General features: G+C 36.0%; 15 protein-coding genes across 15 annotated transcripts; 5 read left to right on the forward strand and 10 right to left on the reverse strand.

Moving 5' to 3' along the window:
* Nucleotides 1-524: 524 nt before the first annotated feature.
* Nucleotides 525-1,285, reverse strand: B0P05DRAFT_535107 (uncharacterized protein). Its single transcript, XM_051577399.1, has one exon. It carries the CDS (start codon nt 1,218-1,220, stop codon nt 597-599), a length of 624 nt encoding a protein of 207 aa, XP_051436601.1. The 5' UTR covers nt 1,221-1,285; the 3' UTR covers nt 525-596.
* A 1,668-nt stretch (nt 1,286-2,953) lies between these two features.
* B0P05DRAFT_535111 (uncharacterized protein) lies at nt 2,954-3,299 on the forward strand. Its single transcript, XM_051577400.1, has one exon. The coding sequence runs from the start codon at nt 2,959-2,961 to the stop codon at nt 3,253-3,255; it is 297 nt and encodes a 98-aa protein (XP_051436602.1). The 5' UTR covers nt 2,954-2,958; the 3' UTR covers nt 3,256-3,299.
* A 1,213-nt stretch (nt 3,300-4,512) lies between these two features.
* Nucleotides 4,513-5,720, reverse strand: B0P05DRAFT_35160 (uncharacterized protein). The gene has a single exon (XM_051573602.1). It carries the CDS (start codon nt 5,394-5,396, stop codon nt 4,926-4,928), a length of 471 nt encoding a protein of 156 aa, XP_051436603.1. The 5' UTR covers nt 5,397-5,720; the 3' UTR covers nt 4,513-4,925.
* Nucleotides 5,721-6,706: 986 nt separating this feature from the next.
* On the forward strand, nt 6,707-7,225 carry B0P05DRAFT_535116 (ACT domain-containing protein). Its single transcript, XM_051577401.1, has one exon. It carries the CDS (start codon nt 6,749-6,751, stop codon nt 7,193-7,195), a length of 447 nt encoding a protein of 148 aa, XP_051436604.1. The 5' UTR covers nt 6,707-6,748; the 3' UTR covers nt 7,196-7,225.
* Nucleotides 7,219-7,958, forward strand: B0P05DRAFT_507222 (putative EBP domain protein; the record flags this gene model as incomplete). Its single annotated transcript, XM_051575550.1, has 3 exons — nt 7,219-7,569; nt 7,618-7,827; nt 7,871-7,958. 3 exons carry the CDS (start codon nt 7,219-7,221, stop codon nt 7,943-7,945), a joined length of 636 nt encoding a protein of 211 aa, XP_051436605.1. The 3' UTR covers nt 7,946-7,958.
* On the reverse strand, nt 7,959-8,647 carry B0P05DRAFT_535120 (eukaryotic translation initiation factor 1A, Y-chromosomal). The gene is made up of 4 exons (XM_051577402.1): nt 8,574-8,647; nt 8,444-8,522; nt 8,080-8,393; nt 7,959-8,035 (listed from the first exon to the last, which is right to left on the reverse strand). Exons 1-4 carry the CDS (start codon nt 8,592-8,594, stop codon nt 8,030-8,032), a joined length of 420 nt encoding a protein of 139 aa, XP_051436606.1. The 5' UTR covers nt 8,595-8,647; the 3' UTR covers nt 7,959-8,029.
* A 1-nt stretch (nt 8,648) lies between these two features.
* B0P05DRAFT_488167 (uncharacterized protein) lies at nt 8,649-9,502 on the forward strand. The gene is made up of 3 exons (XM_051575279.1): nt 8,649-8,844; nt 8,900-9,043; nt 9,086-9,502. Exons 1-3 carry the CDS (start codon nt 8,742-8,744, stop codon nt 9,484-9,486), a joined length of 648 nt encoding a protein of 215 aa, XP_051436607.1. The 5' UTR covers nt 8,649-8,741; the 3' UTR covers nt 9,487-9,502.
* On the reverse strand, nt 9,503-10,589 carry B0P05DRAFT_535124 (ribosomal RNA-processing protein 7-domain-containing protein). Its single transcript, XM_051577403.1, has 2 exons — nt 9,949-10,589; nt 9,503-9,903 (listed from the first exon to the last, which is right to left on the reverse strand). The coding sequence occupies exons 1-2, from the start codon at nt 10,535-10,537 to the stop codon at nt 9,515-9,517; spliced, it is 978 nt and encodes a 325-aa protein (XP_051436608.1). The 5' UTR covers nt 10,538-10,589; the 3' UTR covers nt 9,503-9,514.
* A 59-nt stretch (nt 10,590-10,648) lies between these two features.
* Nucleotides 10,649-12,138, reverse strand: B0P05DRAFT_570288 (X-domain of DnaJ-containing-domain-containing protein; the record flags this gene model as incomplete). Its single annotated transcript, XM_051581300.1, has 5 exons — nt 10,649-10,879; nt 10,930-11,537; nt 11,577-11,682; nt 11,731-11,876; nt 11,922-12,138. 5 exons carry the CDS (start codon nt 12,136-12,138, stop codon nt 10,649-10,651), a joined length of 1,308 nt encoding a protein of 435 aa, XP_051436609.1.
* Nucleotides 12,139-12,347: 209 nt separating this feature from the next.
* B0P05DRAFT_578408 (Zinc/iron permease) lies at nt 12,348-13,301 on the reverse strand (the record flags this gene model as incomplete). Its single annotated transcript, XM_051581853.1, has 3 exons — nt 12,348-12,701; nt 12,750-13,240; nt 13,289-13,301. 3 exons carry the CDS (start codon nt 13,299-13,301, stop codon nt 12,348-12,350), a joined length of 858 nt encoding a protein of 285 aa, XP_051436610.1.
* Nucleotides 13,302-14,345: 1,044 nt separating this feature from the next.
* On the forward strand, nt 14,346-15,237 carry B0P05DRAFT_466777 (ChaC-like protein-domain-containing protein; the record flags this gene model as incomplete). Its single annotated transcript, XM_051574356.1, has 4 exons — nt 14,346-14,512; nt 14,561-14,603; nt 14,792-14,888; nt 14,987-15,237. The coding sequence occupies 4 exons, from the start codon at nt 14,346-14,348 to the stop codon at nt 15,235-15,237; spliced, it is 558 nt and encodes a 185-aa protein (XP_051436611.1).
* A 392-nt stretch (nt 15,238-15,629) lies between these two features.
* On the reverse strand, nt 15,630-17,365 carry B0P05DRAFT_570291 (VTC domain-containing protein; the record flags this gene model as incomplete). The annotated part of the gene is made up of 4 exons (XM_051581301.1): nt 15,630-15,661; nt 15,697-16,272; nt 16,326-17,244; nt 17,291-17,365. 4 exons carry the CDS (start codon nt 17,363-17,365, stop codon nt 15,630-15,632), a joined length of 1,602 nt encoding a protein of 533 aa, XP_051436612.1.
* Nucleotides 17,366-18,374: 1,009 nt separating this feature from the next.
* On the reverse strand, nt 18,375-20,274 carry B0P05DRAFT_535139 (uncharacterized protein). Its single transcript, XM_051577404.1, has 4 exons — nt 20,161-20,274; nt 20,047-20,110; nt 19,756-19,992; nt 18,375-19,708 (listed from the first exon to the last, which is right to left on the reverse strand). Exons 1-4 carry the CDS (start codon nt 20,228-20,230, stop codon nt 18,460-18,462), a joined length of 1,620 nt encoding a protein of 539 aa, XP_051436613.1. The 5' UTR covers nt 20,231-20,274; the 3' UTR covers nt 18,375-18,459.
* Nucleotides 20,275-20,393: 119 nt separating this feature from the next.
* B0P05DRAFT_535140 (ankyrin repeat-containing domain protein) lies at nt 20,394-21,314 on the reverse strand. Its single transcript, XM_051577405.1, has 3 exons — nt 20,915-21,314; nt 20,695-20,861; nt 20,394-20,644 (listed from the first exon to the last, which is right to left on the reverse strand). Exons 1-3 carry the CDS (start codon nt 21,072-21,074, stop codon nt 20,447-20,449), a joined length of 525 nt encoding a protein of 174 aa, XP_051436614.1. The 5' UTR covers nt 21,075-21,314; the 3' UTR covers nt 20,394-20,446.
* Nucleotides 21,315-22,743: 1,429 nt separating this feature from the next.
* On the reverse strand, nt 22,744-24,934 carry B0P05DRAFT_535147 (pyridoxal phosphate-dependent transferase). Its single transcript, XM_051577406.1, has 4 exons — nt 24,738-24,934; nt 24,587-24,687; nt 24,398-24,502; nt 22,744-24,329 (listed from the first exon to the last, which is right to left on the reverse strand). Exons 1-4 carry the CDS (start codon nt 24,817-24,819, stop codon nt 23,082-23,084), a joined length of 1,536 nt encoding a protein of 511 aa, XP_051436615.1. The 5' UTR covers nt 24,820-24,934; the 3' UTR covers nt 22,744-23,081.
* Nucleotides 24,935-25,568: the final 634 nt, after the last annotated feature.

Genomic DNA, 25,568 nt, shown 5'->3' on the forward strand with positions numbered 1-25,568 from the left:
AGAAGTAACTTTTGTATCTCAAGTCTTCTTCTACTCTTTTTTTTATTCGATTGACCACAAACTTGTTCAGTCGAACCATTTTTTTTTTATCTTTCCATTAATTTTGGTTTGTCTCTTTCTATACAGACTTAGCAAAAGTGCTTGAATACCAATAGACTCAATATGTTTAACTGGATCGAAGTTACTAGAATACTAATAAGTATTGATCGGTAGAACCAATCGACCGAAACTATTTGGGCAAAGGATCATCCAATAAGATTCAATTAAATCGATCGCGATCACAATCTTGCCTTCGTATTACTCATCATATTTGTATGTCATTGATTCAAGAAATTAGGTTCCTGAATTCAAATACAGTCTAGTTCTAAAAAGGGTTCTGAATAAGCAATAAAATAAAACTTCGATACAGCCAAAAAAAAAAATAGAGAGGCGAATGCAAAATGAAAATATCCATCCATTTATGGCAGTTCTCTTCAAACCACAAAGAAAAATCATTAATTTTTTTTTTTGCTACATATGAAAGACAACTGTACACAGAGCTTTATCAGTAGTAGTATTAAATATTAGGGTTACTTTATAAAATCTATCAAAGTTATTTACATGAATTCTTCTGGCTTAAAAATAGGCTGATAGTCCAACTTCTTTTGCTTGACAAATTCATTTAACATGCATTTAGACACAATGGCAGCGTGGTGTAAAGAAGAATAAGGCGTGAATGGAAACATGGGCTCAATGGAGACACCTGCTTCTCCACCAATAGAGATACCCGCCGAGACGTTACCCTGAACACAGACATCTTGAAATGCCTGAGGAAACTCTGTTATCATGGTTTGATATGTAAAATTTCGCTCAGATATACGGTACCAACGCTCTGCTTTTACATATTCTTGCAGCAGGTTTTCAGACACATCAAGACAGAGACGAGGAACTTGACCTTGAGTTTGAGATAGATGGTTGGAGATTAACTTGTGAGTAGAAGAAGTCATTCGATTGTAAATATAGTAGCGTACAAGAGCAACAAGACGGGAACAAAGACCATAGAGGTGAAAGTATTGTTGCTGTTCGAGTTTTTTTAATAGGTTGTCTGTAAAAGGAAATAAGCTTTTCCACGCCACAGAGGCTTGTTTAAATGAAACGTGTGTGCTGCCTTTATCGACGTAATAAAAGCTTAAGATGTAGTTGCATAATGCATGGAATTGGTCCAATATACCCATTGTCATATCGGATTGGCTGTCTCCTCGTCGTTTGTAGGCATGAGCCAATTGATTAAACCTAGAAAAAATAATAAGCCATAAGAATAATAGACATTCTTTCTTTTTACATGGTATTAAATATCTTATATTGTTCAGAGGTCTCTGCATTTGGTGCAGTTGCTGACAAGATAGAACTAGGTTTTTCTTCCGCCAGCGGTGATTTTTTCTGTTCTAATGTTGTCTTTTTCTTTGATTTGTCAGGAGAGCTCTGTTTACGTCTACTACTGCGAAGGTCGGAACTTTTACGCCTGTCTCTTCTGCGTCGTGTAGAAGACGAGCGGCTGGTTGAGCGACTACGGCTGCGCCTAGACCTTCTAGGCAGAGGTGAACGAGACCGAGAATGAGACCGAGACCGAGCTCGAGCTCGACTTCTTCTTTTGTTTTCTCGATGTCTATTGCTACTATCTCGACTGCTGCTTCTACTTAGGCTACGATGGCGACTACTTTTTCTGTCACGATGGCAGCTTTTACTATCAGAGTATCGTCTCTTTCTTCGAGTGTCACTTTCATCACGACGACGAGTGCGTGTTGAGCTATGTCTAGTGGAGTTCCGAGCAGGAGAAGGAGACGAGCTGAGTGTCTCTCCTTCTTCTAACTCCAATTCGGATATTTTGTTGTCTTGTCTTGTAATCTTGTTGAGATGGGGGAGTGTTGTATGAAGAAGATGAATCGGGTTTTTAATTAATTGTCATGACTTGTCATTGGAATTCAATTCTCATTGTTATTGGACACGCTAATGTGATCGTCATCATTGTATTGCGGCTCAAATAATTCATTTTATTAATAGTATCCTAACAGAGTACAGAACAAGAAGGCAGTTTTATTTCTGCCTAATGTAGATTCAAAATCTATCATCTTTTTTTTTTGATAGCTAATACAGTATCTACGGCTCATTTTATTTTTACGTAAAAACTCCCCCCCCTCCTCATTACCACCAATCGGTCAGTTTATTGGCTATGTTTTCCAAGACCAATAGGCCAAATCGATAAGTTCGTTGATCGACGTCAAAGCACTGTTCATGGAGATGATGAAATTTAGAACTAGGAAAAAAACGGTCTTTGTACATTTACTCAATGATAATTAGAAATGATCCAAGCACTTGAATACCTATAACACACCTGTCTACGTTGTTAAAAAAAAATAAACATCATTTCTTACCAATATAACAGAACATAACATACATGGATCTATGGAATGCAGTGATTCATTAAGAATTGCTAGTTGCAAACTCAGTTCTATATCCCAGAGAATATCCTTCTTGTTATAGTAGTAGACACAATTAGTGAATTACCTAGTGGACATGGGAGCAGTTGGCAACGATTTTTTTTTTCAATAAAGTGTAGGAAGTGACAATTAATAAACTAACTTGAATAAGATTGACAAGTATAATGGTTCCACCAGTGGATTGGCAGCCCGCTTCAGGCGCAAATATTTTTCAAAGTAAACCCTTTTTTGAGTTTCTTGTGTTTGCGCATACATAAAAGAACATACAATGAGAATGGTACATTTTATCACTTTGAGAAAATTAGATGTCCGCAACCAAAAAATTAATGGTACTAGCTCAAAAATGAATGTCCTTGTATGTCCAGAAATTTTGTCCCTTGGAAATACAGTGAAGGCAACGCCAAAGGGTGGGTGAAAAAAAGATCCTAAAGAGTGTTTTTTACAACTCAATGTGCAGCAAAATACAGTAGGCACAACACCAATGAGCGATTTTTTCATAGGAATTTCATTTTTCCAAAAGGTGGTTTTTTTTTTAAATGACTCCATATTTTTTGAGAATGGGCAGGGAAGGATTCTTGATGAAGGAGGGGAGGGACATGATGCTATGGAAGTAGACCCTTATCACCTACAGACGTTAACCCGCATTAGGCTCTACCTCAAAAAGCAAGGTTCAGAGCAAAAGCCAAACGATGAAGGCTTAGATGAAGAAATTGTACTTGAAATCAAGCAACAAAGCAATTCATATAATCAGATTGTTTTCGCCATACAAGAGGGCTGATGAGTATTGTCAGTCTTAAAGTATTCATCGTTTAAATAGTCGACAATAATAAAATTCACTTTTAACACTGAATAAAACTTTTTATTACATTTTAGAAAACAGCACTAAACATATCAAACTGCTAGTATTTTGCCCACATTTATAGAAATGGTGGTTGCCCGGACGTGACCACGAGGAGGTAACTAGCAATCCACATCCAAAATGCTTACCACGAAAGTAAACCTAATGCCATCTACAAGAGATGACCAAAGGAAAAAAGAAGAAAATGTTTATCAAACTTTTTTAAATAAAAATTTTGCGCCAAAAAGCTGACGTATACCATGTACGTAAGCCTATGACGTCACCTATGTGATTGTTTCTGACGTTTTTTTTTTTTGTAGATGGTCGCTTGCTTAGCTTTTTACAAAATAATTCAGTTTAATCATGTGCCGCACTTGTGCAAACAGGAAGTGTCACGTACAGCTAGCTGGCAATTCCCTGGAGAGTGTTAATGACGAGGCTTTGAAGGAATATTTGATGGAATGCTCTGTAGTGAAACCAATACATGTTGTTAAACACGAAACTAACCGGTAAAAAACAAAAGCTGATTAACATAAAGTTTCTCTGTAGATCTAACTTGGAGTAGCTTCGCTTTGATTCACTTTGCAAGCGAGTTAGATGCTGCTACGTTTTATTACATCTATTGTATAGAAAGTAAAACTGTATGCAAACGTATTAAAGACATAACAGTAAATCCAAGCTTAATTAACAATAAGCCTGTCATCTATGTAAGTGTGTTATATCATCACAAAATAATAATGAGATATACATTATAAGAGCATCCTTAGCGGACTTTTCAAAATGAAAAGTTTTTTATTTTAGATAGGTCAAACATTTCGTTGAGAGACCCAGGTGCACCAAAAAAGGCATGCCATATCCAAAGATCTTGGGAGGCCATAGCTTCTAACACAACAGTAGCTTTCTTTTCCTTGCCCTTGTAGCTCCCGTGATGAGCCTTAGGGCAATTCTTCCATTCCCAGTGCATGCAGTCTAAAGATCCAAGCATTCCTGGGAATCCACGCTCCTTTCCTACCTCATACAAGCGTGCAATGTCTTCTTGATTTGATCTTCTGAGGTATTCGTTCTTGAAGACTTCGACGATTGCTTTACAAAACTTCTTCATACAGTGTAAAGCAGTTGCTTCATTTACACGAAGTTACTCCGCCATGAAGTCTCCAGGGACAGCATATGCAAGCATGCGGAGAGCAGCAGTTACTTTTTGGTTAGTTGAATAACCAAGTTTTTGAGCCCTATCGCGAGATTGCACAAAAAAAGAGTCGTGTTGCATAACTGCCTCCTTGTGGTGATCTGAGCACTTTCAATACAAAATATAATAAATAGTCTTTCATCATATAAATGAATAATCACTTATAGCACTATACATTATAAATATAAAGCAAGCACTGTATAATGACAGTAAATAACGATAACTGGGATAATATGGATATTTACAAAAAGGAAACCATAATTGTACCTTTTAGATAACCAGGAGGATTAAAGGAGAATTTGCATAACCAATTCCCAGGTACGCGCTGTCAAAGTATTAAGTAATTAATATACAATAGTCACAATTAGTCAATAAATCAGGTAGTATAAAAGACAACCTGAAAAAGATATATTTTAGACAACAATTAAATTGTTTTTGAAATAAAGAAGTACTGAACAGTCTCACTGTATTTCTTTGTTTTCTTTCTATCTTCTATTATATCTTCATTCACAACCCAAACATCACACTCCTTGACTCTTTCGTACAATCTACGACTCATTCTGAATCTGCGTCGAAATGTAGCTTCATCTTCGACGGGATCTTCGCGAAAGTAATGTCGTTGAAGATTCTCTTCTCCGAGATGACGAAAGTTCTCCTTGTTTCTTTTACGTTGTCGCTTCTTGGAGACATTGGTATCCTCTTCTTCATCAAGCTCCAACAATAAATCAAACAAAGCATCGTTTTGTCTCTTTCTTTGGATGAACCATTGAAGTGCAGCCATTGTAGTATTGTGATCCATGTTGATTTTAAAATTTAGGAGTAAAATTAATTTTATTTTAGAAAGTCCACTAAAAAACAGTGTTTTGCCGTTGCCGTTGCGATCAAAATGAAGCATTCATAGCTAATCCCAATACCAGTACTACCAATGCCAATATCAACAGCAATGCTACTACCAACAGCAACAGCAATACTACTACCGATACCAATAGCAACAGCAATACTACTACCAATGCTAGTGCCGCCAATGAAGACTTGGATATTGATATTGAGAATGCAAAACTCAAATTAATAAGAACGCTAAAAAGAAAATTACAGGAAATGGAAGGATTATCAAAGGAAATCTCAAAATTACAAAAAAAGATAAGATACCTAGAAGAGTTTCAAAATTTGTAATCATATTAGCTTCTACCACATCTAAAGATTTGCACCTAGTAATTTTTAATAAAGATTATCGTATAAATGGAAACTAGTGTATGTGAAGCAAAGTGACTAGCCATATGAAATATCTTGAAAACAATGCTTTTGTGGAAGCATTCAGTACGATTATATGAGTCTTATATAATCCCAATAGAAATAGCCGTCATCTAGGCTACCCTTCAATATGTCCTAAAAAGAATATATTGAGTTTTTCGTTCGTTGCTCCTTAGAGTCAGTATTCTTTATATTTTGCCTTGTTCAATGCTACAGATGGCTATACTAATACTACAAGTAAAGGACATCATTCCAGAATGTCTTCAATTACTTGGCACTTAACACAATTGTTGATACCTAAGAGACACAGTCTTTCACAAGAGTTTATAGCAAAATCCGGAGCACCACCAAGAGTGACCAGGCCAACGTATTAAAAAATTCTTTAGACGGAATTTCCAAATTCCTTCATTTTTTCGATTTTGGTTTTTGACATGAGAATACTAATTTAAGTCCGTTTTTTTAAGGAACACTCGAATTGAGCCTCTGAAGCGGTTTGTTTGTCTTTTTATGCCATTTTTTCGGAGAGTATGCGAAGTGAAAAGAAAAGTCTATTTTTCAAATTAGAAGCAGATTCGCTCTAAACTATAAACCTTCCCAAAAAAAACGATTGCGCTAAAGCAGTTTATTAACAAAAACTCTTAAATTGCCTACAAATGGCCGATTTTTTCGAAAAGTACTTGTCATTGAGATTCATTGTAATTGTTGTTGCGATTTTCGTCATTGTATTGTGGCTTGAATAATTACGTCTGTTGAATTGCTGTATCTCGAAATAACTCAATGAATGATAGTATTCTAACAAAACAGACTACAGAACAAGAAAGCAGTTCTATTTTTACTTAATATAGATTCAAAGTCTATCCTTCCCCTTTTTTAGATAGCTAACATATTGTCAATGACTCATTTTATTTTTACGTAACAAAAATACTATGCAAGTTTCATTTTACGTAAAAGCAAGTCGCTCTATCATCGGAGTTGTTGTCTTTATACTTTCATAAAATGAAGGTGTCCTTCATCTTTTTTTTTTCTTCATCTATCATGTCTCACACAATTGTTCTCAAGTACTTGCCTGAAGGCTTCTCTGTTCACCAATACGAACGTAACCACAAAGTCCCTACCGAGATTTTTGATGCTCCATGGTACACTCTCTCAAAAACAAAATCTGAGCTCTCTTTGATCTTGCCTACTGAATTTCAATTGTCTGATATTCCCAACAAGTCAGAAGATGGCTGGCGTATGTTCCAAGTAGACGCACAAATGGACTTTGGTCTTGTAGGTATTCTTGCCCGTATCGTTGCCCCTTTGAAAGACAACTCTATTCCTGTGTTTGTTGTAAGTACTTACGATACAGACTATGTTATGATAAAGCAAGACAAGTTAGAACAAGCCATTCAAGTCTTGGGCGAACAACCTAATATGGTTGTGAAACAAGGCGAATCTATTTAAATTCTTTTTTTTTCTCTAATAAAATGCATCCCTATTATCCCACTACTGCAATCATTCCCCATTATGTTCCTAACACAAGGACTACCCTTGAATTACTTATGTCAGCAGGTACCATGATTACCATGTTGTTAGGTGGTAGTATTGTGCTTGGCAACGCTATATCAAAATCAACAACATCCAAGGCACGGTTTTCATGGTTCTTTTTGAATAGCTTTATGCACTGTGGGTTTGAATTGTATTGGCTACTCAACCGAGACACACTGGCTGGTCAAGGCGACTTACTTGCCGAGATGTGGAAAGAATATGGTCATGGCGATTCGCGTTATATAGTTGGGACAGATGAACTTTTATTGACTCTAGAAAAAATGACTATCGTGAGTAGAGAAAGCTATAACATAGTTGATAACTGACTGGATTCTAAGTTTATTTGGGGCCCATTGTGTATGGCTTCTGCTTATTATATTCTAAAAGGATCACCCAAACAATATGTGTACCAATTGCTTGCTTCTATGTGCCATCTATTCAGCTGTACTTTATATTATGTGATGGATCTACCTGAAGCAAAGAATTGTAACCCAAACCCAATTTATTTTTGGATTTATTTTATTGGATTTAATGCTCCTTGGATTACAGTAAGTATAGACAATCAAAACACAATGCTTAAAACAGATATAGGTGCCTCTTTATCTAGTCATTCAAAGTTATAAGCGCATTACTGAAGCCATGATCACAAAAGTAAAATCCTCATAGTGAAATATACATTTTTTGGGTTTATTTTGTATGTATAAAAACTCTAATAAAAAAGATGTCGTCTGCTACAAAATAAGACACATTTTAAATCTATAGAACAAGTAAGTAAAATGAGTTACAATAAAAACACTCACATCATCGATATCAAAATCGAATTCAACTTCATCATCTTCTTCACCACCAAAGGCATTGTCTGTTTCATTGATCTTGGCGGTATCAGGCAATTCACCATATGATTTGAGTTGTCTGGCTTCATCAGGGTTATAACGTTGGATGACATCAGCCTTTTCATCTTGGAAATCACGCAAAGAGAGCAAGACAATATCACCTTGGTTAATCCAAACCTTCTTACGTAATTTACCACGAATAAGTGCTAAACGTTTCACACCATCAAAGCACTGAGCTTCTACACGACCATTACCCAACATCTTAGTAACTTGGGCATATTCTAAACAAGATATCAGAAAAGAATACAAAATAATGATTTTTTTTTATTACCTTGGCCTTCTTCTTTAAAAACAAGTTCACGCTTGTCGTTTTCGGTATCGTTCTTTCCTCTTCTTCTGGATTTACCACCCTAGATAGTGTATAAATATAAAGCGATAAAGAAAGAACCAACAAAACCTACCTTTCCCTTGTTTTTAACCATGTTGGATATATATGAAAGAAAGAAGAAAAAAATCAACTAAAAAAATTGTAATGTATTAAAACTGCGGCTATAATCTGATTCCAATTTCGTGGCTTGTACGCTCTCTTTTCTCTTCTTTTTTCTTCCTTGTTTTATCTAGTGCATAAAATGTGGTATTCAGAAGAATATGAGCCAATTAAAGTAGGCTCTATAGATGGGAGAGGCACTGAACCGCATGATGCCGCAGTAGAGAGAGCTTCTCGTTCAACGTGTAAGCAACATTATGAAAATTTTTTCTTATACTGACGTCGTTGAAAAAAAAAAAGACCGACCACCGAGACATTTGACATCCGATCCTCAATGTACCTTATTTATAGGTCGATTAAGCTTTGATACGACAGAGTCTACTTTAAGATCACACTTCGAGAAATATGGAGAAATCACACAAGTGCATATTATTAAGAACAATGGTAAGCTTATCTGCTATAGGTATGTGTTATTTATTGTGCTAGTCACTGGTTTATCTCAAGGTTATGGTTTCGTCACATTTACTCGAGAAAGGTATGCAAAAGATGCATATCACTATGCAAACAAAAGTGTGCTGGACAGTCATGTGATTCTAGTGGATTTTGAAAGAAGTAGGACAATGAAAGGCTGGATACCACGAAGACTTGGTGGTGGCTATGGTGGCAAGAAAGAAAGCGGCCAATTGCGCTTCGGTGGTAGGGATAGACCCTTTCGAGAAACTGACCGTGTATCAAGGGATCAAAAACGGTCTGATCATTGGAGATATACCAAAAGGTCTATTTCTCCTTCTTCTGCTGAATTAAGCTATAAACGACAAAGACATGATAGCTCAAGATCAAGGGATCATAGACGAACATCGTCTAGAGACCACAAAAGAAGTCGATAAATTCTTTTTTTTTTTTGCGATGCTTTATTTAATAAGGCTTGAACTTTCTATTTTGTTTCAATTGAGCAATCTTGGCCTTGTCTTCTTCAAATCGCTTTCTTAATTCAACCAATTCATTCTGTTTTTGTTCGCGCATTTGGAAGCGATAGAAGTTGAGCAATTCCTTCTTTTTCTTTGGTTGATATTGTTCTGCAGCTTCAGCAGAAATGGCTGCAATATTGGTACTGCCGTCTGTTGTCTTTGCTTTCTTGTGACGAACAACGACTGTAAAACCATCTTCATCCATTTGATTCATACGTTCTAACTTTTCACGCTCCTTCTTATATTCGTCAGCCTTAAACTTCATCATGAATGAATCAACTTGTTTTTGCAAATCATGAGCATTGGGTCGAGATAATTGATATGCCAACAAATAGCCTATATAGCATTAGCTATTACTTTCATGATAACGTCACTACTTACGACCAAAGCCAAGGGGTTGTTCTGTTTGTTCGTCTTCTTTAGCCCATTTCTTTTCAACACGAGTCATATTTAATACGTCTAATAAATCTTGATTTGTACTGAATACAATGTGTGCTGAAGATCCACTTGTAAATAATCGCCTTAATTCTCTTTTTTGTACAGTTTCTTCTTCTTCTTGTTCTTCTTCTTCCTCTATCTTTCTCTTCTTGTTGCGTTTATTCTTTTTTGTAGCAGCTTCAGCTTCGGCAGCAGCAGCAGCAGCTTCGTTCTTCTTTTCCATAATTTTCCAGTATTCTTCAGTAACAGAAGCACCCGAGTCGCTATAAGTAATCTGTTCAATACCGTGTCCTTTGAAAAGTTTTCGAAGATGTCTGTCAGTTGTGTCGGTAGGCAAGTTTAATAAAAAGAGTGTACGATCTTTAATATCTTCATCAACAAGCGATTTGCTTTCATGTTTTCGCATATAAAAATAATGACGAACATTTTTATCTTCGGTCATAATGACAGGCAAGACTTTAAAGCCTTGAAATTCCTGAAGTTTTTTGCTTGGCTTGGCTTCAGTATCGTCTGTTTTCTTTGACTTGGCCATGATATAGTTGTTTTTTTAAAAGAGAGAAAAAGAGATTTTTAAACTACTGCTTGTCAAAAAACAAGTGGCGCAAACCCTTGGAGAAATACAGTCACTTTATTGGAGCATGAATTATGGGCTAGATGAAGTGTCATGGCTAGTCGAAATAGAAGGTATAGGAATATCATCTGGAGTAATGTCTAGCTTTACTTTTTGGTAAATCGTGCCAATGATTTTTAACCCATAGGCTCTTTGTCGAAGTGTCTCTCTCGACACAGTTGGATCACTCAAGACTCGATCACATACTTCTCGTAATACACTCTCTACTTCTAGTTTGGATCCTCTCCAAATCGCTTTCAGACCCTATTCAATAGACATTGAGTTCTGAGTATGAGTTCAATAGATCAAATTACTTTCGTTGCTGCTTCCGTCTCGAGCTTAATGCGCTGCTCTTCTGTCAGGTCCCCTTTTTCCTCTGCCTTTTGTAATTCTGTATAACTTGATTGAAGATCTAATGCTGATCGAAGTGTCCCCACTGTCTCACTGAATATATATCCCTTTTCCTTCATTGAATGAAACATGCCACCTAACCCAAATGCAACGCCTCTATTAATATACTGTGTTGCTTTTGTTAAATAAGTATAGCCAATGGCATTCAAGAGTTCTACACCATGGCTTTCTTTCTTCAAATCTTCTGCTTCGATTTGAATAATGTTGGAGAAAGCAGCAGACCGAGCTTCGTCAGACACATCATTCAGTTCTGTGTATAGACTTAATTTGTTGATCAATTTAGTCACAAGTACTTGTGTTCGTTTCTCTCTTGCTTCTGCACGAATCTTTTTCTTCTTCTCTTCTCGCTCTAGTTTTTCTTCGGCTGAAAGAGGCTTTGTATCTTCTGCATTCTCTTCTGCTTCATGAGATTCAAGTGCATCCCGCATGTCTTTTCCTATTGAAATTTCTCCTATAATATCTACAAATCGATCACCACCAAATGCCTGTTTAAAAAATGCCTCAGGGTCCACTATCACAAGTTAGATGATATCTAGTTGAACATACATACTGAATCCTCCATCGGGTCGGACTCCATTTGCTTCCCCAAATTCATTGTATCGCTTTCTTAATGCAGGGTCAGACAAGATTTGATATGCTTCAGAAATTTTCTTAAACTAGATGGAATATGTGTTGAATACTGACTTCTATAGACACTATCTTACGTTTTCCTCTGCTGTTGGGTCATTGGGGTTCTTGTCAGGATGGTATTTAATGGCTAGTTTTCTATATGCTCTTTTTATATCTGCTTGTGTTGCAGAAGATACTACTCCTAAACAATCATAATAATCGGTTGACACTGGATTTTCGTCTATCAAAAAGGTTAATCAAAAAATCATAAGATCATTAGTTTTACCTGTTCCTCGCTTTCGAGACCACTTGGAAGCTGCCTTGGGTTGTTTCACTTTGCCAGTAGCGTCAATGTCGACATGGACAATCGCTTGGCAAGACCAGCACTCTACTTCTACCTTGGTGTTCTTGACACCTGTCTCTGGCAAGAACTCAAGTGGCTGAGAACAAGTTTTACAAGTGGTTTGAAGGTAAGGCTCTGGTTTTCTAGATGGGTATGGCATAAGAGAAGAAGAAAAAAAAAGATGCCTTTTTGCCTATATGTATATTTTTATAAGCGCAGTGTAACACCAATGCAGAAAATGTAGTCGAATTTGAAATATTGACAATTGTCAAACTTTATAATGTCTATTGAAATGCATTATGTATATAAAGAAAAAAATGGTATACTATAATATAAATGTATGTACAATAGGTAGAAAAAGAGATGAATTTAAGCCCACTTTCCAAGTAAAGCCATTAAACCAGCACCACAATACATGGAAACAAAACAGACAAATTTGCGGATAAAAGGTGTTCGACGGAAATCAGCATTGTGGTTGATTTCTTGGCTCATAAGGGAGATATAAACATTATAGAGCAAGATACCAGCAGACAATGAATCCAGAATGGCACTGGCAAGGATAGAAGAAGAAGAATTGGGGTTGAAACTAGAATGAATACCAATACCAATAGCACAACCGATAGGTGTCATGACGATAAACAAGGTTCCCATTAACAAGGGTTTTGTCCAACCCTTGATGTTCATGTCGTTAATACGAGTGCCTAATGCTACACCTTCAAAGAACTGTGGAATCATAAATGGTCTGCATGCGACAAATATGTTTCCTCTTACCTGATGGAAGACAAGTGCAATCAAAAGAGTAACAAATTCGTCCGAGCCTGTGTTTGATAAAGTGATACCAATGATTATAGAGTGCATTACAATACCCAGTTCCAAGATAAGTGTACCAATATGCTTGAATGCTTCTTCATCTTCAAGTAAACCAGCACTATGGATATGTTCGTGTGCGTGATCATGACATTCTGTTTCAAGTGTAGTGATTTGATTTGCAGTCATACTCGAATCTAAAGATGAGTTACTTGTGTGTCTCTTCTCGATATCTGCAGACAAGGACTCGGTTGCCTTTTTAGCGCGGATACGCTCAACGTTGGCAACAGCGGCCAATTCTAATAATTGCAAAGCAAAAGAAGAAATCATGCAAAACACACCAGCAAATGCTCCATAACTCTTCCAGCCATCACTTAGACAATCACTATCGAAATTCTCAAGTGCTTCGGGCAACATGTGTACAAACGCGGTGGCTAAAATAACACCAGTACCAACTAGAACCTTATTAGTCATACATATTGGCATCAATATAAAATACTTACAAAATTTGCCCATGGTCAACATCCAGTCTCTTAAAGAACCCTTGTTATACGGGGAAATTTTATGTAGAACGATAGGGGTGAATATACCTATTTTATCATGATAAATACCATGTCGTAAATCAATTTTTTTCTTACCTAGTGCACTGGTGGCCAAAATGATGAACAAAGCGCCAACTCTTAATGGTAAATTATAGTTTTCCATTGCTGGAGATGCACATTCATCTCCTGCTGTTGTTGTTGTGTCTATGATAAATGTCAGAAAAAAAATATATTTCGTTATTGTATTCTCGTACCCTCTTGAGCAAATACATTGTTTAGTGACAACAGTAAAAGAGCGCAAGATAATGGAGAAACCAACATTTTTATAATGTAAGAAAGAGGAAAATTTCGCTTTCGTCTAACAAAGAAGTAAAGAACAAAAAGAAAAGTTTTTGTGTTTTGAAATGACAGCCAAGGTAATTTGAGTACCTTTCAAGTTACAATATTTTGTGTCGGATGCTTAAAGTAGCCAATCCAAATCAAAAATTTTTGTAAATTTTTGAGTTGCTAGTCACTTTTCATGACCAAGAAGGTACTCTTTTCAATCCTCAAATACTTAGGTTTGAGATGTCCCTTTTTCTTCAAAAAACATACTATCTCTCTTGAAAATAAAAGAAGAAGAAAAAGAAAGATATTGGCACATATTTTCTATATTGAACAAAGAATGCCTTGGTTTTCGACAGAATTGATATATTTTTTAAAGCCATTTTATTGGACTAAATTAATGATGCATTTGCGCCAACTGTATCTATCTCGAGCATCATCATAGAGCAACTTTGACTAATCATCTGAATTTAGATTAAGCTAGTCAAGAAAAAAAGACATTTACTTGATTGTGCCTGTTTCATCGTATTTCAATTCATGTATTTCTTTCCCTCCTTATCATTCTTGACTGACAAACATAAACAGCGATTTTAAATTTTAGGCGATGATTATGCCATGTCTTTGTGGTAACACAGGGGCACTATTTCAAGGACCACATTCTTTTTATACTTTTTTTTCTTCTTTCTTTTGTAACATGTCTCCTACTATACAAAAAATTGACAGAACTGTTCAAGACATTAAAAATGTTCAAAAAGAACACCTAACTGAAGAAAATACAGTAAAAAAACAATACCAAGACGGTATTTGGGTCTTTGGTTATGGTTCCTTAATCTGGAAACCACCTATTCACTATGAAGCAAAGTAAGATAATAAACAAAGTTAAGCTTATATACTTATGAGTGCTTTTAGGCAAATTGGATATATTAAAAACTATGTGCGTCGTTTTTGGCAAGTATGTATCTTGTAGGCAATGAAGGATAAGGCTTATCATTACTTTAGCATAGCGAAGACCACAGAGGAACACCCGAAAAGCCTGGCAGAGTTGTAACATTAATACCTTATGATGAATGGAAAAATATCGAGAGTGTAGTAAGTCAATGAAAAGAAAAGAGAATCAAGTGTCGCCTAATTTGTTGGCAGGAAGGGCATGATACCGTAACATGGGGTGTTGCATTTAAAATCCCTTCTGATGATGTTGAAGCAACAAGAGCTTATTTAGACCATAGAGAAAAGGCAAGTAGACTACATAGATGTATTCATACTCATGGGTTATAAAGAATGGCTATACAGTGCACACAGTAGATGTTTATAGTTTAGAAGATGATCAGGTACCAGCTGTTAAGAATGCTTTAGTCTATATTGGTACAACAGACAATGAAGCCTATGTTGGACCAGCACCCTATGAAGCCATTGCTCAACAAATTCACGATACTTACGGTCCATCAGGATGGAATGCTGAGTATTTGTTGAATTTAGCCGAAGCACTTCGTGAAATCAGCCCTGGTGTACGTGATGATCATGTATTTGAATTAGAAGCCCGTGTAAGAAAATTGATTGATGATTCGCAAAAAGACAGCAAAAACTAGACTATACAAAAGGAAACATTTATTAAAAGAGTAAGAAATATACAATAAAAGAAACACTAAATGACATGATAACACAAGTTGTTGTCAAAATGGCCGCTCGAGACCATGCTTCTGTATCAATGGACGAAGGCCTTTGATAAAGCCAACGACGCCTTCTCTTAGGCCCTAATAAGGGCTCCTTTTCAAGGCTTCGAAAGTAATGTGGCCAAAAGGTTTGGTAAAAGAAAGAACTAAATGTGACCACATTTTCTTGTTCAACATTGTTTTTGGATTGAAACAGTTCATCACTGTCTTCTAGGTAGCTCTTATCGTGTTCAATAAATATCATGCAACTCTTACAATTTGTTGGGTCTGAACGGGAAGAAGTTGGATGATCAAAACTACAAAACGAGTCAAAGGATCGCATAAAGCTCTGTTTTCGAAGCTGGGTTGGTCTTAGTAAAGGCGAATTTTGAATACTACTACTAGCTGAAGGTGTATTCATTTCTTGTTGCTTTTCATCATCGTCATCAAAACAAGTAACAACGGTAGAAATTGTACTGAACGTCTGATCATGACACTTTGTACTACTACCACTGCTACTGTTACTGCTACTGTTACTGCTATGCGAAGACCTTGGACTGTTTATATTTGGCACATTCAATGAAGGTCTTCCCAATAATATCTTTCCACATTCATTGGGATGATACAACTGAGGCGGTGGATCAAAAAACCAACCAGGTTTTTGTTTCACTTGTTCAGGATATAAGACACTAATTCCGTGTAAGAAGACTTCAAAGCCAGGTACAGGGTAAAGCATATGGCTGCCCGTGCATTGCATCAGCACATCAGAAAGCCAGTTGCTCTGTCGCTGATTATGTACTTGAATAACACAATAAGGAAACTGAATGGTTTGATCTGGTGATAAAGGGCTTTTGTAATATAATAAATCTTCTTTTCCTTGACTATGCATCATGTTGATGTCTGTATCAATCGTTACAAACATGGAACAATCTTGAGAGGTATAAACAATACGTCTTTGTGTGACATAAAGGACTAAACTAACAGGTAAGCATATATTTTTTATGTGTTACGCATGATAGTTTTACCTGGCTTTTTTGATCTTGATTCTAGTTCAAGATGTAGATATGCTTGCTTTATTTTATGCTTCTGAGACTCATTTGTGATAAAATGTCCATCTTTTTGGTATTGACATGAAGCTTTTTCTAATAAGCTATCTAGAGAGTACTGAGTTCGAAGCCAAGGCTGAATATGTTTTGATTTTATCCAAGCTCTTTGTTCAATCCACTCTTGATTTGGATTGCCAAAGACTTTTTGCTCCAATATTGTATGAGTCGAGTTTTCCATACAGCTTATTATTTGACTCATTGCTGCGGTGCTTAATTGCGTATTTATGTAGTCTAATAGAGTATGATAATCATTAAATTCAGGCGTATCCAAATAAACAGTTGATAAAGTGCCAGTAAAAGCTTGGCGTTTCGGTACTTTTCCTACTTGAGTCTTTGCTACAGGATAAAAAGAGTGGTCTTCTACAAGAGTCATTTTGCTTGAGAGCAACAAGACAAATTCCAACACATGATCAGGATGCATCCAATATTTATCAATACTAGGCTGACGATTGTCGCTTTCTTTTGTCATCGATTGGTACTGAATGATGTGGTCGAGGTAAGCATTTAAGGTAGAACTTTGATGAAATAGGCAGATTCGGTTCATTTCAAAAGCTAGCATATAGAGCGCGTTGTTTGCTTCTTCCCAAAAGTAGTTACGCTGAAAATATGAGTGGCGCTTCAGCGTATCATGTATTGGCGGTCCAGAATGCTGATCATGTAGCATAAATAAATGAATAAAACCACAGTAATTAAGTCTGTTGAAGTGATAAAGATGATGTATATCAAACAAAATAGACTCCAAAGAACTGTATGATCCATTGTTCATCGTCAAATGCTGATGACAATAGTCTATACGTTTCTGTATTTCGCTTTTCTTGATTAAGTAAAATTCGTATACCTACAATGTCATTTCAGTATATTAATTATTCATTCGTTTACCGGACCTTGTTCCATTCATACTGGAGTCGTTCAACAAAGCATTCATTTATGATTTGGTCTTCGAGTTGAATATAATCCATGTAAAAGAACTGCCAAGGTAAATAAAGCCTGTCTCTCCAGTCCTGTCTAAATGTATTCGATTTGCTGGCATTAACTGTACTAAAAAGCTCCTCCAGAGTTGCTGATAAACGAACCCAAGGTACTGGAAATTGAGCTACGATTTGATCAATTGTTTTATACATATTAAAGAAAAGAAAAGACAAACTAAAAAGAAAACAGGGACGATGTTTATTAGAATAATAAATAAAAAAAAAAACCAAACAGTTTCATGTTGCCTTAGCAAGAATAAATAAATTGATGTTGATAATTCTTCTTAATCTGCATAAATACAAAAAATCAGGGCTGTATCTGTAGACCTATATGATAACATTGGTCTTGATATATTTGCACAAGACAAGACAGTTCTAAGAAACGATCAATTTCTTTATTAACAAATGTATCTTAAAATACCAACTAGAAAAGTCTCCCATTTTGACGAGAATTTTTTAGGATTTACCTAAGCTTCAGTAAAAAAGAAGTACTCTGTTTCTATTATTCTACTTTGAATTTCAAACTTTAATAATAACAAAAATGAATTTTGGGTGAGACCAAAGCAAGCTTGGTAAGTTGGAAAATTTTTATCTGTATAGATTCTCTTCATATGTCAACATCGAAGGTCAAGCATGGTAACCAATATTACAAACTTATACCGATTTGCATGAAATGGAGTCTTTAGACTTCAAAAAGTCTGAAGAAAGGGATAAAATTAGGCACATCCTTAGTAAAATCACAAAGGGTGTTGACAAGCCAATTGTTTCTGAATTCATACGATTTTCTGTCGAAGGATCATATGCTTATATATACTCTTCTACTTTTCTTGATTATGTCGCTAAAATGTATATAGCGTTAGACTTTAAAACACCTTTGATAACTCGCGGGCGCTCTAATGATACTCAAGAATCACTTGAATATGACTGGAATATGCAGAACTTTCATGAAACTTTGTCGAGTACGAAGCTTCATATATCATCAAGGACCAGTGTATATTCGCGCCAAAATCTTGAGCGCATTTATGCTTAGCATAGTTCTACAAGCAAATAAACATAGATGCCTCTTTTAACAAATCTTTTATTCATTAAACAATGCAATTTCGACAATAGACTAATGATTCGCCTTGTAAACCTTGTCTCATTTTAGCATCTGAATCCAATTGTTTTAGGCATTTAGCACAACACAAACATTTTTTATGCCAACGACTTGCAAATGGACCAGGCGCATCATCCATTATTGAGATACTTTTTCTACACCGAGGGCATGTTTTGGATCCTCCCAATTTAGGTAAGACACGCTGTGATTGTTGTTGGCGTAAATTTGTACTTGTGGTCCTAATAGGCGTCTGATTTGATGCAATGAAAGCTGTATGACATGATTCACAATATGGCTTTTGATTAATTTCAAATATAGGTTGTCCAAACCCTAATTTACAACCACTACCAAAACATCTAAAGCAGTCAAAGTGATACATTTTATCATTAAACTTGAATGAGTCTTGATGAATAATTTTTTGACAGCCAGAACAGAATGAATCGCACTGAGCATGGTAGAAAGAATGACCATCTGTAGCGCATTCACCATTCTTAAAAGGCATATGGCACTTGCTACAAACAAAACAAGACTTGTGGAACCATGCGTATTGAGAAGGTCCTAATGGAATTTTGATCTTTTTTTGCGAGGCGTCACCTAACGGTAATTGGCATGCATGACATGGGCGTTGAGATAAGGACAGAGGTTTTTTGTTGGCTTCTGGTTTATGATCAATAGAAAATGAAGGTGAAGGTGATAGAGGTGATGAGGATACTGATTCTGCTGTTGCTTTTTGCAATAATGGTGAAGATGCAGATGTAGTAGGTGGTATAAACATGGTTGTTAAACGGTGAGGTGTGCGGTGTCTACGAGACAGCAAATCAACTGAGAACTCGTTGTCTTCTACACCTTCTTTAGGTGATGGCGTTCTTGATAAAGGTGGTGTTTTGGGTTGAAACAAGTCTTGATCAAGAAGTGGTCTATGAATAGAAGAGGAGGATCTTGAAGAGTCAATAGTAGACAAGCTGGATTGCGAGGAATAAGAATCATAACGGCTAGTTACAGGTGGGACAGATATTGATAAATCTTCTAGTCTTTTTCTTGTGCTGACAGAAGTTTTTTTCTTTCCAGCTTGTCCCATAAAACAAGGTTCGCAACATGGTCGGTTTTCAAGGTCTACTAAAGGACTAGCATCCAATGGGGTCTTGCAATTAAAGCAAGCGAAACAACTTGTATGCCAAATCTTGTTTGTGTGCTCAATAAAATCTTGTTTTTCAGTAACTGGTTTTTGACAAGAGGGACTGTTTTAAGGTTAGTCTGTATGCATATTACCTAATCAAAACCTTACCAAATTCCCTTGTTAAATAGCTTTGGATGGCATTCTTTGCAATAAGGTGAATTGTCCTCCACAATATAGCTTGATTTTTGGTTCAAGTTCTTGCTACAATAAGTGCACAGTTTAGTTATTCTGACTGTTTTCTGGAGAAATGGATTATCATAAAATGCAGACTGTGTTACAGGAACACGTTTTGATGTAGGAGACTTGCTCATAATTTCCTCAGGTGCTAAAATAGTGTCTGCATATCTATTTTCATATGTTAGCTATTTTTGAAATAAAAAGAAAAGAAAAGAAACTTACTGTGATTGCCAACGATCTACTACGGATATGCTACCATCAGCAGCTAAACAATTGATTGTGGATGCTAAATGTACGATAGTGTTAAATAAGGTACACAGCATTTATATACTTTACCTACTGATCTTCCACCACATTTCTTGCACTTGCCACTTGTAATTTCGCCACAACGTTGACAGAAGCCCATTTGTTTTATATTAAGAAAAGAAGAGAAAGAATAAAGAAAAAAATAGGCTATTTTTTTTCTTATATATGTACTTTGTCAAAACATTCCTTATATAGTAAACAGCAGCTATCTTTCTTTGAGTTTCCAACTTGGGATCTGATTGACATCTTTAGTAAACTGTATACACTGGATTAAAAAAAACATTTTGCTTTTATTATGCAACTAAATGATACATTTCTATTTGTGCTCTTCTTCCTTCTTTGTGCTATCACTGCTATCAGGAGCAGTAAAACCAGTTTCAACATATTGTTTATCTTCTTCTAAAGGTTCTTCAGGTGCTTCCTCAATCATTGTGTTCAAAAAGTATTCAGCAATTGCTTCGTGTTCTCTTTGTTGTGCTTCATAAATGGGCGTTAAATTCATATTGTTCTTGATCTATATTGAATTTTGAGACTATTTGGTCATAGAAACTAGGCAGCTCTTACCTTACAGTCACCACCATTTTTCACTAAAAGTTCAACGACTTCTAAATGGCCATTCAAAGCAGCCCAGTGAAGAGGTGTGTTACCTTCGTTGTTTTTTGTATTGATCAATTCAATCTTTTTCTTTTCATCCAAAGTAGAGAGTTGCTCCACAATGTACTCCACAATTTCTGACAATTATCAGCACCCACTAAAACAATAAAGTAGCTACTACAACACTTACCGACATGGTTATTGGCACTTGCCATATGAAGAGCAGTTTTACCAGTGTCGTCTTTCTCAACGAAAAGCTCGGGAGAGGCCTTTAATTCTTTGAGGTCTTCAAGTTCACCAGCACGGGAAAAGTAGATGAGATCGTCAAGTAATTCAGCGTGATCAGCCATGGTTATAAAAGATAAAAAGAAAAAAAAATTCCATGAAAAAAGAGGCTTTTGACATATTTCCTCTCCGCCCACAAATCTAATTTTTATGCTTTCTCAATTGGAGAAGATCAATGAGTTCAATGGAATCACTATTAAACTAGAATAGAAGTCTGACTTCTGACACAGTGCTCTCAATAGAAAGACGTTACCATACATGCTCTTATAAAAGAAGGATTAAAAACCATAGCTGCACATGACGAATTTGCCAAGCAATTTTCTGACAGAGTTGTACGAGAATGTAGATTTTATTCATTGGATCTTATAGCAATTTAACATACTGAGAGTTTTTCTCCTCAAAAATTGAGAACCTGTTAACGTTATGAAATTAGAAAGCTGAATTCAAATGTAATACTTGCTACTGGGCCTTATACCGCATTCTGGGGTAATCCGCTAGATATTTAACATTCAAATTTAGTGTTTTTCTCAGTCGCAAGCCTTTTTTGATACATGCATATACTTTGAATATGCATATATGACTCGATAGCGTTTTCTTCTGCCTCTTCTATCTTGGCTATAGACTTCAATCGAATGGATATTGAGCAGTTCACTGCCACAAAAATTAACTTACGCAAAAATGAGCACTCTAAATACATACAAACAATGCTTACTAACATCCATGGTACCTTTGGGATTGACTTAAACCAAAAAAAAAAAAAAAAAAAAAAAAAAAAAAAAAAAAAAAAGTCTAATAAGATGAAAACATTGACTCCGTTTGAGCATCGCCTTCAAATCTGCATCTAAAGCTCTTGTATATTGTAATCAGTACAAAAGAGGTCCCTTTCAGTAGGTATTAACTAGTTAGTAGTTGCTTATTTTTGCACCATTCAATACATCATTTTCTTTGAGTAAGATCTGCTATTATACATGGCATTTCTGAGGCTAAAGAGAGCAACTCTAAGCGTAATTAACGATAGATGTCTTCCTTTGAGTACACAGGTTTCAGTGCAGCGTTAGATCTGAACAGCGCCAAACAAGCAAGACACTGAACAGACACAATTACACAGCTGGAAGTCACCACTCTTTCAACTCTTTAGGTCAATTGAACAAGAGTAGGCAGCTTCTTGAACAATATGAACCTTACCTTGACAAGAGCGTAAAATAATGTTACGGGGCTTAGTCAATCAACTTGTTGTCTTGGTTACCGTAAAAAGTACTCGGGCAAGTGTTTTTTTTTCTTTTTTCTTTTTGCATTGCTTTCTTGTCAGGTGTGTCATAAATTTGCTTGTTACGCATCGAATATTACCAAGAAAGCTAGGGTTATGTCTAAGCTAGTAGCTTGAGCCTTCTGAAAGCTATAGAGTTGTAAATAAAAAAAGTGGTTAAGGGCTAAAAGCGATGGATGATAAATAAACTGCATCTGCTTTGATTCTACGTCTAACAGAAATATTGAATGTACTTTTTGAAGCTCAAGTTGAAGTATACTTATACTAGATCGATTATTTTCTGTATATAAAATACAATCTCACGATAAGGCACAGGTATATAGGTTCAAACCTGAAGAGAACGTAATTTTCTATCTTAATATGAACAAACAAATAAAAGCTAAAACTGAGCTTCTTCAAATGCAAGGTAAAATAATAAAGAAAAGAAAGCCCCAAAACAAATGGTTTACATATATCTGTATAATAGGCAAAGTAGAAATGCTATTCAACGAATTATTCTAAAAGATACGCAGAAGAAAGAAACAATCTAAGTTAGATGTATAAATATACATTGACGATTGGTTTTTTCTCCATACAAGATAACATTCATTTCATTGAACTGCTGTACCTTTTGAGCCGGATGCACACCTTCATTATGGTCAGAAATTAATCGCATGTTCTCTTATTCCTTCATGCTGGCACTAATTATCTTCATTTTTACTTGCATCTTCAAAACATATGCTTTTTTATTTTAATTTGATTTCTAAAGTAATATTTTACATGATTCTAAGTTAAATAGGGTAAAGAAAGACATACACAATGATGTTTAATCTCTGTATTTGTTCAAGAAGCTACTGTGAAATTCTTCGAGGCTTGTACAGAATTTATCAAAGAGATGCTCTTCAGGAAGGAAAGTAGAACGGAAATGATAAGTACCTTCTTCTTGACCGAAACCAGAGCCAGGAATGACACACACACCAGTGGCATCCAACATGCTCAAAGCATAAAAGGTATCAGCAGCCATGTTAGCTTCTTTGGCAGCTTCAATAGCCTTCTTGGGCAAACGGATTCTAGGGAACAAGTACATGGCACCTTCAGCTTCATTACATGTCACACCTTCCAAGTTGTTAAAACTGTTGGCGAGCTTACTAGCTCTACGACGAAGAGATTCGTAAATGGAATCAACTTCAGCCTTATATTGAGGATAAGAAACATCGCCTTCAACAGGAGGATTAGTCATGAGATCGACCATAATTTGGCCGTGGACATTGGGACACAAAGAGACAGAAGAAATTTTGTACACTTGTTCTAAAATCTCGGGATCAATGTTGACGCATTCAAAGTAGCCACCACGACGGCCACATTCACCAATCATACCCTTAGAAGTAGAATGGAAAGAAAAGAGTTCTTGGTTAGTGTATTCAGGACCCATAGACATCAATACTTTCTTGAAGGAGTGGAAAGGACGACGTTTAGGTTGATAAATATTGGTTTGATAGACTTCATCAGCCAACAAAATAATGCGTTCCTCGTGACAAAATTTGATGATTTCACGAATGTTTTCTTCAGATAGACATTGACCAGTGGGGTTACCAGGGTTGATGATGACAAGTGCACGAACATCAACACCTTCTTTACGAGCCTTATCAACAGAAGCCTTAAGGTCTTCAATACCCAAACCCCAATTTTCCTTTTCGTTAAGATAATAGGGAACAGGTGCAGCATCAACTAAAGCGAGAGTGGCTGAATAAAGAGGATATTGAGGAATAGGGATCATGACACCAGATGTCTTGTCTTGAGTCAACAGTTGAATGACTTTTTGTACACCTTCAGAAGCACCTTGTGTTAGGAAGATGTGGTCGGGATTAGCAGCATAACCATCACGACGTTCAATGAATTTAGCAACATTTTCACGGATATGAGTGATACCCTTGGAGTGAGAGTAAGCACCAATACTACCAATGTTCTTCAACAACACTTCAGCACGAGCAATGGCATCGGAAGGATATAATTTAGATACAAGTTCTCTGTTTTCAGCTTTCAATAACTCTGGGTTTTCACAAAGAGAAGCAACCTAGTTGGAGTTTGAATTAACCAAAGTTTTTTAATTTGCCTCCTTCCTCCTCTCTTCACTATATTTACCTGTCTAAAGAACGTGATTGGCTTTTGGTTGAGTTGTTGAGGATTACCAATGTTACAGAATACGACTCTCTCAAAGTTTAACTTGGAAGGATCCTTCTTCAATTGCTGAAATAAAGCATCAATAAAGCATCAATAAAGCATCAATAAAAGCCATTCTTCTCTTTCAAAAATACAACTATCTCTTTTTACCTGACTTAAAGCTTCAGCACGAATAGGTAAGGCGCCACGAACAGCATATTCAACATTTCTGACTAAAGGATGCATGGTCTCAACAGTCAAGACCTTCTTGGCTATTGTTTATATGTTTTAATCAAATTTCTATTATTCCTATGCTACTTACGAGCAGTTGAAGTAAAGCGGATGGAGCGTTGGTTTAATTGGACATAACCAGTCTTTGTTGTACGGAGAAGGGTTCTAATCATAATGCGGAATATATTAAAAAAAAAAGAATGTGAAAAAGAAAAACGTAAAAAGCGGAACTACTTGATTTGATATTTATACCGCTTTGTTATCTCTAGCTTTCTTGACAAACTCCGGTCAATAAAGGCATAGTTTCAAAGAAAAAAAATGAATTTCTAAATTCAAACCAGCATATTCAAAAAAAAAAAAGAGACCAATTGACAGTGGATACATCGTATGTCAATTTTTATTATCTGAAACACCTCTACATATGTATATACTTTATTTGCTCGATTTAGTTCTTGAGATAAACGTATAAAGGATAAACTATAAGGCTGTGTTATAAAAGACGAAAAAATTTGTCTGTATGAGAAATAGAAACATGCTTGGTGAGTCATCAAAGATAATTTTCCCACAATACGGTGTGGCTTTTCCCCACAGCTACAGAAAATGAGTTACAGTGATTTGCATTTTAAAACTCAAGATTTCAAATGCAGACATTAAAAAAAAAGAGGACATCAAATGCAATATTTGCAAGGCTTATAGACAATTTGTTGGCACTCCATTTGAGGAGTGTCTCTTTTTTTTCTATAACTCGACATAATGCTTTAGTTGAGATCGAGATAATCTTGCATTTTTCCTATCCCAATTTGAGGCGAAGACAAGTTTTTTTTTAATCATCGTTTAGACAGTCAGGACTATTCTCGTTTAGAACAAATCTTAATTGTCTATTAATGTAGAATGCTAGATATATTCTAATACTATCTAAATG

This window comes from Gilbertella persicaria, assembly GCF_025201335.1.
Source record: "Gilbertella persicaria strain CBS 190.32 chromosome Unknown B0P05scaffold_12, whole genome shotgun sequence".
Taxonomy (NCBI): domain Eukaryota; kingdom Fungi; phylum Mucoromycota; class Mucoromycetes; order Mucorales; family Choanephoraceae; genus Gilbertella; species Gilbertella persicaria.

Bases quoted from the DNA above. Each gene is read 5' to 3' on its own strand.
- B0P05DRAFT_535107 (XM_051577399.1), bottom strand. From the start codon at position 1,220: ATGACAATGGGTATATTGGACCAATTCCATGCATTATGCAACTACATC.
- B0P05DRAFT_535111 (XM_051577400.1), top strand. From the start codon at position 2,959: ATGAGCGATTTTTTCATAGGAATTTCATTTTTCCAAAAGGTGGTTTTT.
- B0P05DRAFT_35160 (XM_051573602.1), bottom strand. From the start codon at position 5,396: ATGCTTCATTTTGATCGCAACGGCAACGGCAAAACACTGTTTTTTAGT.
- B0P05DRAFT_535116 (XM_051577401.1), top strand. From the start codon at position 6,749: ATGAAGGTGTCCTTCATCTTTTTTTTTTCTTCATCTATCATGTCTCAC.
- B0P05DRAFT_535120 (XM_051577402.1), bottom strand. From the start codon at position 8,594: ATGGTTAAAAACAAGGGAAAG. The intron at 8,523-8,573 runs GTAGGTTTTGTT...TACACTATCTAG, and splicing joins TGGTTAAAAACAAGGGAAAG to GGTGGTAAATCCAGAAGAAG. The intron at 8,394-8,443 runs GTAATAAAAAAA...TATCTTGTTTAG, and splicing joins TTTTAAAGAAGAAGGCCAAG to AATATGCCCAAGTTACTAAG.
- B0P05DRAFT_488167 (XM_051575279.1), top strand. From the start codon at position 8,742: ATGTGGTATTCAGAAGAATATGAGCCAATTAAAGTAGGCTCTATAGAT. The intron at 8,845-8,899 runs GTAAGCAACATT...AAAAAAAAAAAG, and splicing joins GAGAGCTTCTCGTTCAACGT to ACCGACCACCGAGACATTTG. The intron at 9,044-9,085 runs GTAAGCTTATCT...TTATTGTGCTAG, and splicing joins GCATATTATTAAGAACAATG to TCACTGGTTTATCTCAAGGT.
- B0P05DRAFT_535124 (XM_051577403.1), bottom strand. From the start codon at position 10,537: ATGGCCAAGTCAAAGAAAACAGACGATACTGAAGCCAAGCCAAGCAAA. The intron at 9,904-9,948 runs GTAAGTAGTGAC...AATGCTATATAG, and splicing joins ACAACCCCTTGGCTTTGGTC to GCTATTTGTTGGCATATCAA.
- B0P05DRAFT_535139 (XM_051577404.1), bottom strand. From the start codon at position 20,230: ATGGGCTTCTGTCAACGTTGTGGCGAAATTACAAGTGGCAAGTGCAAG. The intron at 19,993-20,046 runs GTAAGTTTCTTT...ATATGAAAATAG, and splicing joins GTAGATCGTTGGCAATCACA to ATATGCAGACACTATTTTAG. The intron at 19,709-19,755 runs GTAAGGTTTTGA...ACCTTAAAACAG, and splicing joins CTATTTAACAAGGGAATTTG to TCCCTCTTGTCAAAAACCAG.
- B0P05DRAFT_535140 (XM_051577405.1), bottom strand. From the start codon at position 21,074: ATGGCTGATCACGCTGAATTACTTGACGATCTCATCTACTTTTCCCGT. The intron at 20,862-20,914 runs GTAAGTGTTGTA...GATAATTGTCAG, and splicing joins AAGTGCCAATAACCATGTCG to AAATTGTGGAGTACATTGTG. The intron at 20,645-20,694 runs GTAAGAGCTGCC...AATTCAATATAG, and splicing joins AAAATGGTGGTGACTGTAAG to ATCAAGAACAATATGAATTT.
- B0P05DRAFT_535147 (XM_051577406.1), bottom strand. From the start codon at position 24,819: ATGATTAGAACCCTTCTCCGTACAACAAAGACTGGTTATGTCCAATTA. The intron at 24,503-24,586 runs GTAAAAAGAGAT...GCTTTATTTCAG, and splicing joins GTGCTGAAGCTTTAAGTCAG to CAATTGAAGAAGGATCCTTC. The intron at 24,330-24,397 runs GTAAATATAGTG...AACTCCAACTAG, and splicing joins CAATCACGTTCTTTAGACAG to GTTGCTTCTCTTTGTGAAAA.